The sequence below is a fragment of the Carassius gibelio genome, chromosome B17 (genome assembly GCF_023724105.1).
Source record: "Carassius gibelio isolate Cgi1373 ecotype wild population from Czech Republic chromosome B17, carGib1.2-hapl.c, whole genome shotgun sequence".
In the NCBI taxonomy this organism is placed as follows: domain Eukaryota; kingdom Metazoa; phylum Chordata; class Actinopteri; order Cypriniformes; family Cyprinidae; genus Carassius; species Carassius gibelio.
In genome coordinates, this window is record NC_068412.1 from 24,034,219 (window position 1) to 24,046,840 (window position 12,622).

Sequence of the window (12,622 nt, forward strand, 5' to 3'; positions counted from 1 at the left end):
TGGGTCAGACCCTTCAATAAGGTTGGTACGGCTAGATTATATCACAAATTGCAGACTTGTAATTGAATATGTATTTAGGTTAATTTGTAGCACTTTATTTGTAAGTTTGGTTCAAGTTAAGCATGAGAATGAACCATAGCTTTGAGACTTTAAAGCTTTTTCTTATACAGAGGGAGCGGGATGCAGGCAGTCACTGCATTATCTCAGTGACCTCCAACAATATCAGTATTCAAGACCTTCGTAACCCACAGAACAGATGCATTTTCACTTTTGACTACACTTAATGGTCTCACGGTGGCTTCAGAAGGAACAAAGATGTTCTGTTTGTACCAGAGGAGACAGGTGGGCGCTACATTGGCCAGATAACAGATATCTGGTTATATAGAGGATATCTCACCTTGCATAAGAGTATGCATCTGTTCATGCTTACAAAGGTTGTAAAAGGAATGTGCTTTTTAAAATCTTGCATCAGACTACAGTTGCTGCTGTATTTATTTTGATGGTGTCATTGGTTTTGTGGAGTCTGATTAACTGATAGTGGCTAAACTAACTTTATATTTAGTTCAATCCCTCTTTTCCCTCTGGTCATTATCAGGCGAGTGTGTTTCCGGATTTGAGGCAGGGCATTTTTTGATACACTGCAGGGCTACAATACCACGTTACTGGCATATGATAACAAAGGCCTGATACCCACCCTTTGCGAGAGACTGTTTCAGTCTATGAGAAGCATGCAAGACAGCAGGCAGTGTCAGGTTGGTCAATTACATCTACATAACATCTTACTGTTTTGCAGAATTTACACTGCAGTGGTGGCTCAGAGGCGCTTCTGAAGTGGCATTTATGTGTCTTTATAAAAAGACTGGTTAATGATGCTAAGAGGTGGCATGAATGCTTTTACACAGCAGTGATAACCGTACACATTGATATCAGCTGGTTCAATGCAGGCTTAAGTCTGGCTTTAATGTATTACATCTTTACACAGAGTTTTGAGAAGGAACAGATCATCCTTAACTTGGCTTTGTCTTTTGAAACGGTTTGTTATAATTAAAAATAAACAAAAACAAATGGTTACTATAGTTTAAACCATTGTAAAATAACCACACTATCCTAGTTTAACCATGGTATTTGTACAACTGTGGTTATACAAATGGTCATCAATGCATGGTTACTACTTTTACTATAATAAAATCATGGTTATTTGCTATCTTTCCCTTCATGGTCTGTTCTACTTGAAGCACGATTTTGTGTGTGTGTGTGTGTGTGTGTGTGTGTGTGTGTGTGTGTGTGTGTGTGTGTGTGTGTGTGTGCGCGTGTACGCGCGTTATGAGTATTTGCAGTGCTTTTCTGTATTTGTTTTGCAAGTGTTTGCAGCACATGTGCTGTCAAACTGACGAAGATGTTTTCTTAATTTGCTGGTGCTTTTTCTATTTACATTTTTTTTTTTTTTTTTTTTTTTTTGAAACGCGTTGAGCTCTGTCAGCCACCACATAAATCCTTAAATTTAGGCTCAAATAATAAACCATGCATGCAAAAATACTTTTACCTATTATCTTTTTTTATTTTTTAAACCAAATACAGGTATTTTTCAGCATCTTGGAAATTTACAATGAAAGGGGTCAGAATTAATCTTTATCTGATGCTTATGAATTCATATTTCACAGTTCCAAAGGTTCAGTCCCCAGTTAATTTGTAATAAGTTTACTTTGGATGAAACCGCCTGCTAAATCATGACTTGCTGATATTCATGGGATTTATGTCATCTTAATTTTTTCTTGACTTGTGTGGCACCCCAAACTGTGAAAGTGAAACATTTTAAGATGTGATATTTGCCTAGTATGGTAACCCATACTCTTAATTGGTGCTCTGTATTTAACCCATCCAAGTGCACACACACAGCAGTGAGTATAGAAAACACACACACACCCAGAGCAGTGGGCAACTAGTTTTCCAGCGCCCCGGGAGCAATTGTGTGGGTTCACTTCAGCCATGGGTATTGAGGGTGGAAGAGAGTGCTGTTCATTCACTCCCCCCACCTACAACGAACCTGCAACCTTCAGGTTACAAGTCCGATGTGCTTACCATTAAGATACAGCTGCCCAAGGAAATGTGTTGGCCGGAAACTGTGCTCAGGTTGTAGACCTCTTATCAAAATCCAGCCGAGGGGATTCTGTGTGTTCTGTTCTTCGGCGTCTGAGCTGGCAGTAGATGAGGGCTTCCACATTTAGTCTCTGTGTGAAGATCAGTGTTAAATTGATTGAAATGTCTATTTTTTATTCATTTTTGGCAAGCAATAGCTAAAAATACCTCTTAGTATGAAATGGAGGTTAAAGGGAGTTCACCCCAAAATGAGAATTAAATGATCGTGCACTGATCCTGAAGTTGATTTAAACCTGTATGAGTTTCTGTTGAACTTAGAAGATATTTTGAAGAATGTTGCTAACCAGACAGTTGCTGGTCCCCATTGACTTCCATATTATGGAAAAATTCTGTAGAAGTCAATGTTGATCAGAAACTGTTTGTAACACACAGTCTTCAATGTGTCTAATTTTATTTTAAACAGCCAAAAAAAAATTCATACAGGTTTATAGAGCCAAAAGAAATTCATACAAAAATACAGTTTTACCCTTATAAAATAAATATAAAGTACTTAAAATATACATTTAGGCCAGTCAAATGCTGCTTACTTTACTATGACTCTTATTACCCTATTCTTTCAGTTTTTGAGTGAAATAATCTTTATCATTGACATTTCTACAATGGAAGTTTTAACTAAAAACGCTACTGTATATAATATGCTGGTATAAGTTCAAGGCTTTCATATTGTAACAAAACTTAAAAAAAATATGCACCTTTCAATCGTGATACTTATTTTTCAGGGAGTTTAATTTAAATTAGAAATCAAGAACTGTTTAATTTAAACTGGAAATCAAGAACTTGGCAATGTCAGACTCTAAGAGAAGAGAAGGTCACTGTGGTGAGAGTGACATCTGTGGAGAGAAAACAGCTGAGAAATTTGTGATTTGTGATTGATTTAATTACATATAAAGCTTCTTTCTTTTTTGGATATGCATGATGCATAAGAGCAAAAGTAAGAATGTCAACGCGAATAGTCTCTTTCTCAGAGTACAGAAGAAAGTAGGACTTCCAAAATGTAATTAGATGTTTTTGAAAACACGGGCTAGTGTAATTGAATAAGAGACTAATGAAATTACAGCATCAGATGTAGAGCCGAAGCACGAGGCTGCTGATGTTTTATTATCTCAGAGCATGCACAAAAATGTTCTGGATCCCTCCTGAAATTAAAGTCATAATTTCCCCTAAAATACAAACTGTGTCATGCTTTACTCAATCTCATGTTGTTTCAAACCTGTATGAGTTCCTTTCAAAAGAAGATATTTTTAAGAATATTGGTAACAAGTTGCTGGTAGCGATCGACTTCCATCATATGGACAAAATACTAAACAGGTCAATGGCTACCAGTATTCTTCAAAATATCTTCTTTCTTTTCTTTATTGTGTTCAACAGAAGAAAGAAACCCATACAAGGTTCGGAAGGAACCATTTTTTAGCAATCCATTTTAATTATTACCTTCAAGTTCACTTAAGAAAAAAAATAAATAAATAAATATATATATATATATATATATATATATATATATATGTGTGTGTGTGTGCACTAGAAGCAGTCCTTATTTAATTTTACATGCCTATTTTAACCCTTTCTCTGACCCTTATATTTAAACAGGCGACTTTTTGCTGCTAAATATTAGTGGTGCTGTCATATTTATATATTGTAGGCCCCAGGGGTGAAGACGGCATCCTAGACCCATCAGAGCTACTTGGGAAACGACTGGACCTTTAGCTGGTCTTGGATCAGTGCTGTGGCCTACGCCAGGTTAAAGAGGCCTGGATCAGTGCTGGCAGTATGCAGTGGAAAGTTTGTTAACTCTTCTTAGATTTATAAAAGTAGGCCATTTACACTAAGCAACTACATTTCAGTTACATAATATTAGACACAGAATACAGTTTGATATATTCTTTATTCAGTTAGAAACAAACCAGAACAACATTCTGCAATCTTTCAAATAGGCCTAACTCAGATTCATTGGTCTCCAAAACATTTTTTCTCTCATTTCTTGTGTTAGTTAAACTTTTCTGCTACAGTATTCACAAATATAACAACTCATGACACTATTACAAAAACTAGTTCTTTCTCTTACTCGAACTATATTTCTCTCAACTCTGGGTGTGCTTTTAAGTATGTTTTTAGAGATGTCTGTCATCTGTGAGAATTAGCATTTCTGTAAATGGGAAAAAAAAAAGAAGTCACATTTTCAAACAGAACGTGATAAAATGGAGGGAGTGTTTTTTGCTCCACCTCCCTAGTGCAAATTTCTCAGCCATTTGAGTGCATGCTAACAACCCCATCCCAGTGTAGCATGCACAAGCGAGGACACTAAACCAGAAAACAGTAACACTGTAAGGAAAGCTTTAAATAGCAGCAAGACTTCTCTATGCTCAAGCAAGTAAATTAATATTCTGATGTTAAAGTAAGCTGGTTGAGCCCTGTTTAATCTCCCACTTAAAGGACGGAGAACTGAATGCCATGTTTGTTGAGGCGGTCGATGAGGGTGGTCTTGGCAAACGTCGCTCCTGGAGTGTAAACACCGCCGCTGTGGAGAATCACCCATTAATATATATTCAGAATTTGCCACTTAAAAGACAGATCACCCAAAAATGTTAATTCTGTCATCACTCAAACAGTTCCAAACCTGTATATGTTTCTTTTGTATGCTGAACGCAAAAAAACAATGTTGGTAACCATACAGTTGCTGGCCCCAATTGACTTCCATAGCATTTTCTTCAACACTATGGAAGTCAATGGGGGCCGGCAACTGTTAATTTATCAACATTCTTCAAAGTATCTTAAAATTTGTTAGCAACAGAAGAATTGCTCCAGGTTTTGAACAGCTTGAGGGTGAGAATTTTCAGCTTTGGGTGAACTAACACTACAAACAGTTTATTTAGGTTTCGTTTTGACCTCATACAGTATTGTTCAAAATAATAGCAGTACAATGTGACTAACCAGAATAATCAAGGTTTTTCGTATATTTTTTTATTGCTACGTGGCAAACAAGTTACCAGTAGGTTCAGTAGATTCTCAGAAAACAAATGAGACCCAGCATTCATGATATGCACGCTCTTAAGGCTGTGCAATTGGGCAATTAGTTGAATTAGTTGAAAGGGGTGTGTTCAAAAAAATAGCAGTGTGGCATTCAATCACTGAGGTCATCAATTTTGTGAAGAAACAGGTGTGAATCAGGTGGCCCCTATTTAAGGATGAAGCCAACACTTGTTGAACATGCATTTGAAAGCTGAGGAAAATGGGTCGTTCAAGACAATGTTCAGAAGAACAGCGTACTTTGATTAAAAAGTTGATTAGAGAGGGGAAAACCTATAAAGAGGTGCAAAAAATGATAGGCTGTTCAGCTAAAATGATCTCCAATGCCTTAAAATGGAGAGCAAAACCAGAGAGACGTGGAAGAAAACGGAAGACAACCATCAAAATGGATAGAAGAATAACCAGAATGGCAAAGGCTCAGCCAATGATCACCTCCAGGATGATCAAAGACAGTCTGGAGTTACCTGTAAGTACTGTGACAGTTAGAAGACGTCTGTGTGAAGCTAATCTATTTTCAAGAATCCCCCGCAAAGTCCCTCTGTTAAAAAAAAGGCATGTGCAGAAGAGGTTACAATTTGCCAAAGAACACATCAACTGGCCTAAAGAGAAATGGAGGAACATTTTGTGGACTGATGAGAGTAAAATTGTTCTTTTTGGGTCCAAGGGCCACAGGCAGTTTGTGAGACGACCCCCAAACTCCGAATTCAAGCCACAGTACACAGTGAAGACAGTGAAGCATGGAGGTGCAAGCATCATGATATGGGCATGTTTCTCCTACTATGGTGTTGGGCCTATTTATCGCATACCAGGGATCATGGATCAGTTTGCATATGTTAAAATACTTGAAGAGGTCATGTTGCCCTATGCTGAAGAGGACATGCCCTTGAAATGGTTGTTTCAACAAGACAATGACCCAAAACACACTAGTAAACGGGCAAAGTCTTGGTTCCAAACCAACAAAATTAATGTTATGGAGTGGCCAGCCCAATCTCCAGACCTTAATCCAATTGAGAACTTGTGGGGTGATATCAAAAATGCTGTTTCTGAAGCAAAACCAAGAAATGTGAATGAATTGTGGAATGTTGTTAAAGAATCATGGAGTGGAATAACAGCTGAGAGGTGCCACAAGTTGGTTGACTCCATGCCACACAGATGTCAAGCAGTTTTAAAAAACTGTGGTCATACAACTAAATATTAGTTTAGTGATTCACAGGATTGCTAAATCCCAGAAAAAAAAAATGTTTGTACAAAATAGTTTTGAGTTTGTACAGTCAAAGGTAGACACTGCTATTTTTTTGAACACACCCCTTTCAACTAATTGCCCAATTGCACAGCCTTAAGAGCGTGCATATCATGAATGCTGGGTCTTGTTTGTTTTCTGACAATCTACTGAACCTACTGGTAACTTGTTTGCCACGTAGCAATAAAAAATATACTAAAAACCTTGATTATTCTGGTTAGTCACATTGTACTGCTATTATTTTGAACAAAACTGTATATGGCTGGACTCACGTGTTTGGAAGAGAATCCGATTCTTTTAACATGGTAAGAGCCGCCTGAACCATAGCGATTGGTGTGGCGACATATCCTACCTCTGGAAAACACACGCAAAAATAATCAATAAGGGAAATATGCATTGATGTAGCTCCATTAATATGAGGCAGATCTGAATATGTTACCTGGTCCTTTGACTAGTGTGCGGATCTTGCCATTAGGTTTGCCCTCACTAGGGTCTGAACCTTCAGTGTAACCCTCTCCGAGAAATATGAAATGGAAAGAGGAGCCCTCCATCTGCAGATATCACGTTTAAATAAAAAACAATTCTAAAAAATAGAGTTGATAGCCTAGATGATGATAATGTGAATATAATACCTGTTTTCTGGTTGGACCTGCTTTGGAGAAGAAGCCGAATGAGAAAAACTCGGGAAACTGCAGAGCAAAGTATATATTTGATTACACAAGATCCATTAATTAAAATGTAGGCATCACATTAAATGCACTGATTTTTGCATTCGATATACTGTAGAGTTCACAACACGATAAGTTTTACCTTAATGAGGAGATTTCTGCCAAAGCTGAACTTTACAAGGAAAAAGAACATCAGTCCAGCGAAGACAAGTTTGAAAACGTTGGAAATACCGCCGATGCCAACATACGCCCCATACTGAACCTGTATGAAACATACACCGAGTGTCAGTACATGTAAATCGTATCAAAATATTTATGGCAATGCAGGTCATTTTATAGTAATTCACGTTATTTTGTATAGGCTTTAGTCAAGGTAGAGGCCTATATCTATCTATCTACAGGTATATCTATATATAAATATATATTTATAAACATTTTTATTCCACACATTTCCATCAGGGGGCAACACTCATGTTGTGTGTGGGGAGTTTTGTTTATTAAGAACTGATAACTGATTTTCAGGTGCACAACTGGCTGAACTGCCTTCACATCTGAATTACACTGACTTATAAGAAAAGACTATCAAAACGAAGTCTATGAATTTTATGAATTACTCTTGTTTAATAAGTCGATGTTCTCATTCTTCTAAAACCTCGGACGTTTACTGTTTCAGTCCAGTTTCACTGGTTCACTGTTAAGTTAAACTCTGACACTCCCATTTGTAATGTTTTTTTAATAATTCTTAATGAAAATGATAAGTATGCAGGATTGTTAATTGATCCTAAACAATTTTTTTAATGTGCTTTTGTAAAATATATATATATTTTTTTGCTTTGTTTTAGTCATTTTAGCACTAAGATAATATTTATTTTTATATTTACACACACACACACACACCGTATTTTTCAGACTATAAGTCGCACCTGAGTATAAGTCGCATCAGTCCAAAAATACGTCATGATAAGGAAAAAACATATACATCGCACTGGACTATAAGTCGCATTTATTTAGAACCAAGAACCAAGAGAAAGCATTACCGTCTACAGCCACGAGAGTGAGCGCCCTCTCGCGGCTGGAGAAGGTAATGTTTTCTATTGGTTCATTTCTCTCGGTTCATGTCAAATTAATTTTGATAAATAAGTTGCACCTGACTATAAGTTGCAGGACCAGCCAAACTATGAAAAAAAGTGTGACTTATAGTCCAGAAAACTGGGTATATATACACAGCATTATTTTTATTTACTTACCGGAGACTCCTTGAGTTCTTCAGTTAGGTAACGCTGGGTCCTTTTCACCACTGATGGGTCGGTACCCATGAAGGGAATTGCATATTGCTGCAACTCGTTACTATAAAACAGCGTGCCCCTGTAGATAGAAATTCATTAAGTTAAAAACAGATATGAGCATATTCATGAGCACCATAACATTCCAGAATATTACTTGTTTGACTATATTTTTATTTTAAAAATGCAGCCTTGGTAAGCATGAGAGACTTCCTTCAAAACAATAAAAATTCTTACCCCTACCAAAAAGGTCAAAATTGACCCCAAAGAGTTGAAAACGGTTATTCAAAAGCATTATGGACTTCTTGAAATACTGCGGACGATACACAAATTCTAATGGTTGTCATACATACCTCCTTTTAATTTTAGGCCCCACTACAGGGAGAGGCTTGTGACCGAACTTCTTCCTGAGGCTCCGCAACTTGTTGCTGTCGGCTAAGCCAAAGATGGCCGACTGCCAGGTGCCATCATGGATGCAGCCTCCCTACGAGCGCACACCAGAATCTGGGTCAGTCACTTAAACACAAAGGCCTTTTAAAAACACAGACTATTTCAGTGTTCGGAGCTTTTTACGTTTAAAGCTTAAGAACACTGACCTCTGGCCCTGTACTTGCAGTCAAAAAGCTCTCCACGGAGGTTAGTGTCCCTGGTAATGGAAACAAAACATGAAATATATTTATATGTAAATGTACATAATTAAGGACATGATATAGCATGACAAACATACCTTTAAACTGGTCCCTGGTATAAATGACACCCATGTCTGCAGGAATGGAGTCAAAACCACAGCTTCCCACAATGTAGACGCCCTTTTCAGCAGCCTGGTCATGATAGTTCAGCTGCATACTCTCCAGGAACTACAGCAAACAGATCAATGCCAGTTTATTATTTTATTGTTATTTTGATCATGATAATAGAACAATGTGTCAGGAGAAGCACCTGTGGTTCTCCGGAGATATCAATGCAGTGTGCTCCGTTCTCCACACACGACTTAACAACAGGTTCCCCAAAAAATCTGTACTGTAGAAAAAATATCAAAGATCTGAATTAGTAATATAATGACACTATTTCTTCAGCAGCAATTTAGCATATTAGAATGGTTTCTGACATTTTTGATCAAGTTAATGCAGCCTTGCTTAGCATAAAACCCGTCTTACTGACCCCAAACGTTTAAATGGCAGCCTAAATGAAAATGTATACAATATTCTATACAATAGGTCAACTTGACAGTTATTTAAAAAATATAAAAATAAATAAATGATCTAAAGCTGTAGTCACACTAGACTTCAAGCATCTGAAATTGCATGATCTTGCATTTCCGGGCTCCAGCATTTGCATGCGTATGAATGGAATTCAATGGAATGAAAAGTTTATTGTGACCAATCCTTAATACAAGATCACCTGATGCTCAGTGTACAAATGTGATTATCTTGTTTGAAGGACGGTATTGCATAACCACATAAAGTCACATACAGTTATCAACCTGATGTAGCAAGCTGGGTAAACATCGGAGTGTTATATTGCAAAAAGTCATTAATCAATAGCCTGAGGTTTTACGACATATATGATTTATAATACAGCTCATATACAAGGGATTCTTTGTTCTACAGTCTTGTGTACTTACAGGGCCCACACAGCTGAGCACAATAACAGCCTGTTTGCACATCACAGCCAGGGAATCCAGATCGCTGACATCTGCGATGAGAATATCTACCTCGGACTTCAGCTCCGGCTTACCTGAGAACAAACATGTTACAATATTATTTACACAAACTCTGCAGGGTTAACTTATGTGTCATATTTAATGCAAACTGGCGAGACTGTAAGTTATTCAAGATTACGATTTACTGCAAAAATGCAAAACGGTCTAGGCCAAACTCCATGTCATAAATAATTCAGTTTGTCCACTAAGATCAGATAACTTTCACTAAAAGGAATCCTAAATGCTCCTATCTTTATTCAGTGACCCGTCTGGCTAAATGAATTCTTATTGAAATCTAAATATACTTCTGAGCAAATGTTCTGCTTGAGCCCATCCATTCAAAGCTACGATTAAAGGCATTAAATGTCACTGGAATATAATTTTCCATCAGCTGTTGAGGATTAATTAAACCGTCTCTGAAGACCACTATGACCAAAGAGACCATTGTTTAAAAAATGCTAAACAATGCATGGTCCCACACAAAGGCTTTTATTAGGAGAACAGTATCAAGCATTAAAGAAAAACAGTTCACTGCTGATTGCCACGATGTGGGTCAAAGTCAAGTCTAATCCAATATAGTTGGGTCAGTGCAACCTTTCTAACACTCTCAAGTCATTGCCAAGTTTGCTGCTCCTACACTCTATGATGCTTCCTTTTGTACTTCTGCTAAAAAGCACAACAAAATTGAAACGCAGATGTTTTCGACAACTCGTTCTGCTCAGCTATCCTGGAAATTAGCTTATATAAATATGTGACATCTGCTGAGCATTAGGTCAAATAAGGATAATAAGGTTATACAATGCAATTTAACTTAAAATATTGCTTAAAATGATTTTTATTACATGATGTCCTTTTGTCATTTTAAATAATTTTAAATATTACTTATATATTTTTAAGTTTTAAATACAGCTAGTAATTTATGGTAGTCATTTGTGTATGAAATGGATTTGTTATTCATTCAAGGCAACATTTCTCTTCTTCATTTAGTTTTTTAAGTCTTTAATCGAATATTTCTACTTTATATTTTATTTCCATATTAAACTAACTCTAAAAGTTTTACTTAACAATAATAACCTTGTCATTGTCTTACTTACATGCAAAATGAATACATATCATTCACAGACATCAGTGCATGCACGCAGTAACAATTCAAATGTTTTTTTGTTGTTGTTTTTTTTAGTCTTGCAACATCTATTGCATTACAAAAATACCATTGTCATCAAATACCAGTTACAGCAATCATCAACCAATGAAGGAAACAAGCCAAGAACATTTCTGTAACACTTTTTATGAATTTACAAAACTAATAAATAACTGTACAATGGTATTTTTCCGGAAACTATGGTATTTTTGGAGCGCGAGAGTTATATCAGTTCACTAAATCCAAATGTAGACGTTTAAAGCAACTCTAGAATAACTGAAGGAGGCATCACGCACTTAGAGCTCCGGCGGCCTGCTCCAAAACTTTCTCCAGCTTGGTTCTGTTCCTGCCGGCTACGGCCCATTTCAGACTCCCCTCGGGACCCTCGGACGCGGTGCGGGCCACCTCCTCCACCACGAACTGCCCCGTGAAACCAGAAGCTCCGAAGATGATGATGTGGTAGGGCCTGCTGGATGAGGTACTGAACGACGCCATAGCGCTGTCGAGCTGCTGATCGTCTGGACTGATGCTGAGCCTGGAAGAGACAGACTGCGATCAGCGCGCGACGAACAGCTGACACACTGACCGAGACTCGCGCCACTTCCGCTAACGCCTACAAGTCGAGGTTCTTTTCAAGAGCGTCATCGATGTGCATTTCTTGTGGGCGGAACGGGTTTGGGGGAAAAAAACATTCTTGGGATTACAGTAGGATATGATTTATGTTGTTTGCATTGTTATAATTGGAATTTGAAATGAATCTAACACAAAAGTTAACACACACACACACAATATTTTTATTGTTAATGTTAGATAAATTACATAATTGTATGAAGAGTTAATTTGCACAAACAGATAACTCCGTTTTAATAGTTTTTATTTTATTTATTTTTTATCCTGCATTCCAATTAATATCAATCACACTGCTTGTTTTGATCAAATAATAATAACTGAAAAAAAACATAACTCAGTTAAAACAATAAAACGTGATTTATGAAAATTAATAAAAATTGGGTTATCTGCATTTTCAAATAAACTTTTCATATATGTATTATTAGAACTTTCTTGGGAATGCAATAAATTGTTTGTATTATCACAACAATTTACTTATTTTCATTAGTGTATTTTTAAATATTTAATATATCCACTATGTCATAATAAGATAAATTACATAATTGTTATATTTTAATTGTTAGTACAGACTTTGGTATGCAGGTACATAATTTAGTCAGCACATTTAAAACCCATTTTCTTCTGTAAAACAACATTTTGCCAGGATATTCAATATGTAAAATAGAAATTTAATTAAAAAAATGAATGGAGTTTTCTTTATATATATATATATATATATATATATATATATATATATATATATATATATATATATATATATATCTATATATATATATA

At 36.5% G+C, this 12,622-nt stretch overlaps 1 protein-coding gene across 1 annotated transcript; it reads right to left on the reverse strand.

Annotated features, from left to right (window-relative positions):
* Window positions 1-4,020: 4,020 nt before the first annotated feature.
* Window positions 4,021-11,818, reverse strand: LOC127976570 (saccharopine dehydrogenase-like oxidoreductase). Its single transcript, XM_052581103.1, has 12 exons — window positions 11,512-11,818; window positions 9,997-10,109; window positions 9,312-9,392; window positions 9,100-9,229; window positions 8,969-9,018; window positions 8,726-8,856; window positions 8,337-8,454; window positions 7,232-7,351; window positions 7,054-7,110; window positions 6,861-6,972; window positions 6,694-6,775; window positions 4,021-4,672 (listed from the first exon to the last, which is right to left on the reverse strand). Exons 1-12 carry the CDS (start codon window positions 11,708-11,710, stop codon window positions 4,582-4,584), a joined length of 1,284 nt encoding a protein of 427 aa, XP_052437063.1. The 5' UTR covers window positions 11,711-11,818; the 3' UTR covers window positions 4,021-4,581.
* Window positions 11,819-12,622: the final 804 nt, after the last annotated feature.

Excerpts from the sequence above, each read along its gene's own strand:
- LOC127976570 (XM_052581103.1), bottom strand. The coding sequence starts at position 11,710 with ATGGCGTCGTTCAGTACCTCATCCAGCAGGCCCTACCACATCATCATC. Across the intron at positions 6,973-7,053 it reads CAGGTCCAACCAGAAAACAG|ATGGAGGGCTCCTCTTTCCA; the intron begins GTATTATATTCA and ends TGATATCTGCAG. Across the intron at positions 4,673-6,693 it reads TCGGATTCTCTTCCAAACAC|CGGCGGTGTTTACACTCCAG; the intron begins GTGAGTCCAGCC and ends GATTCTCCACAG.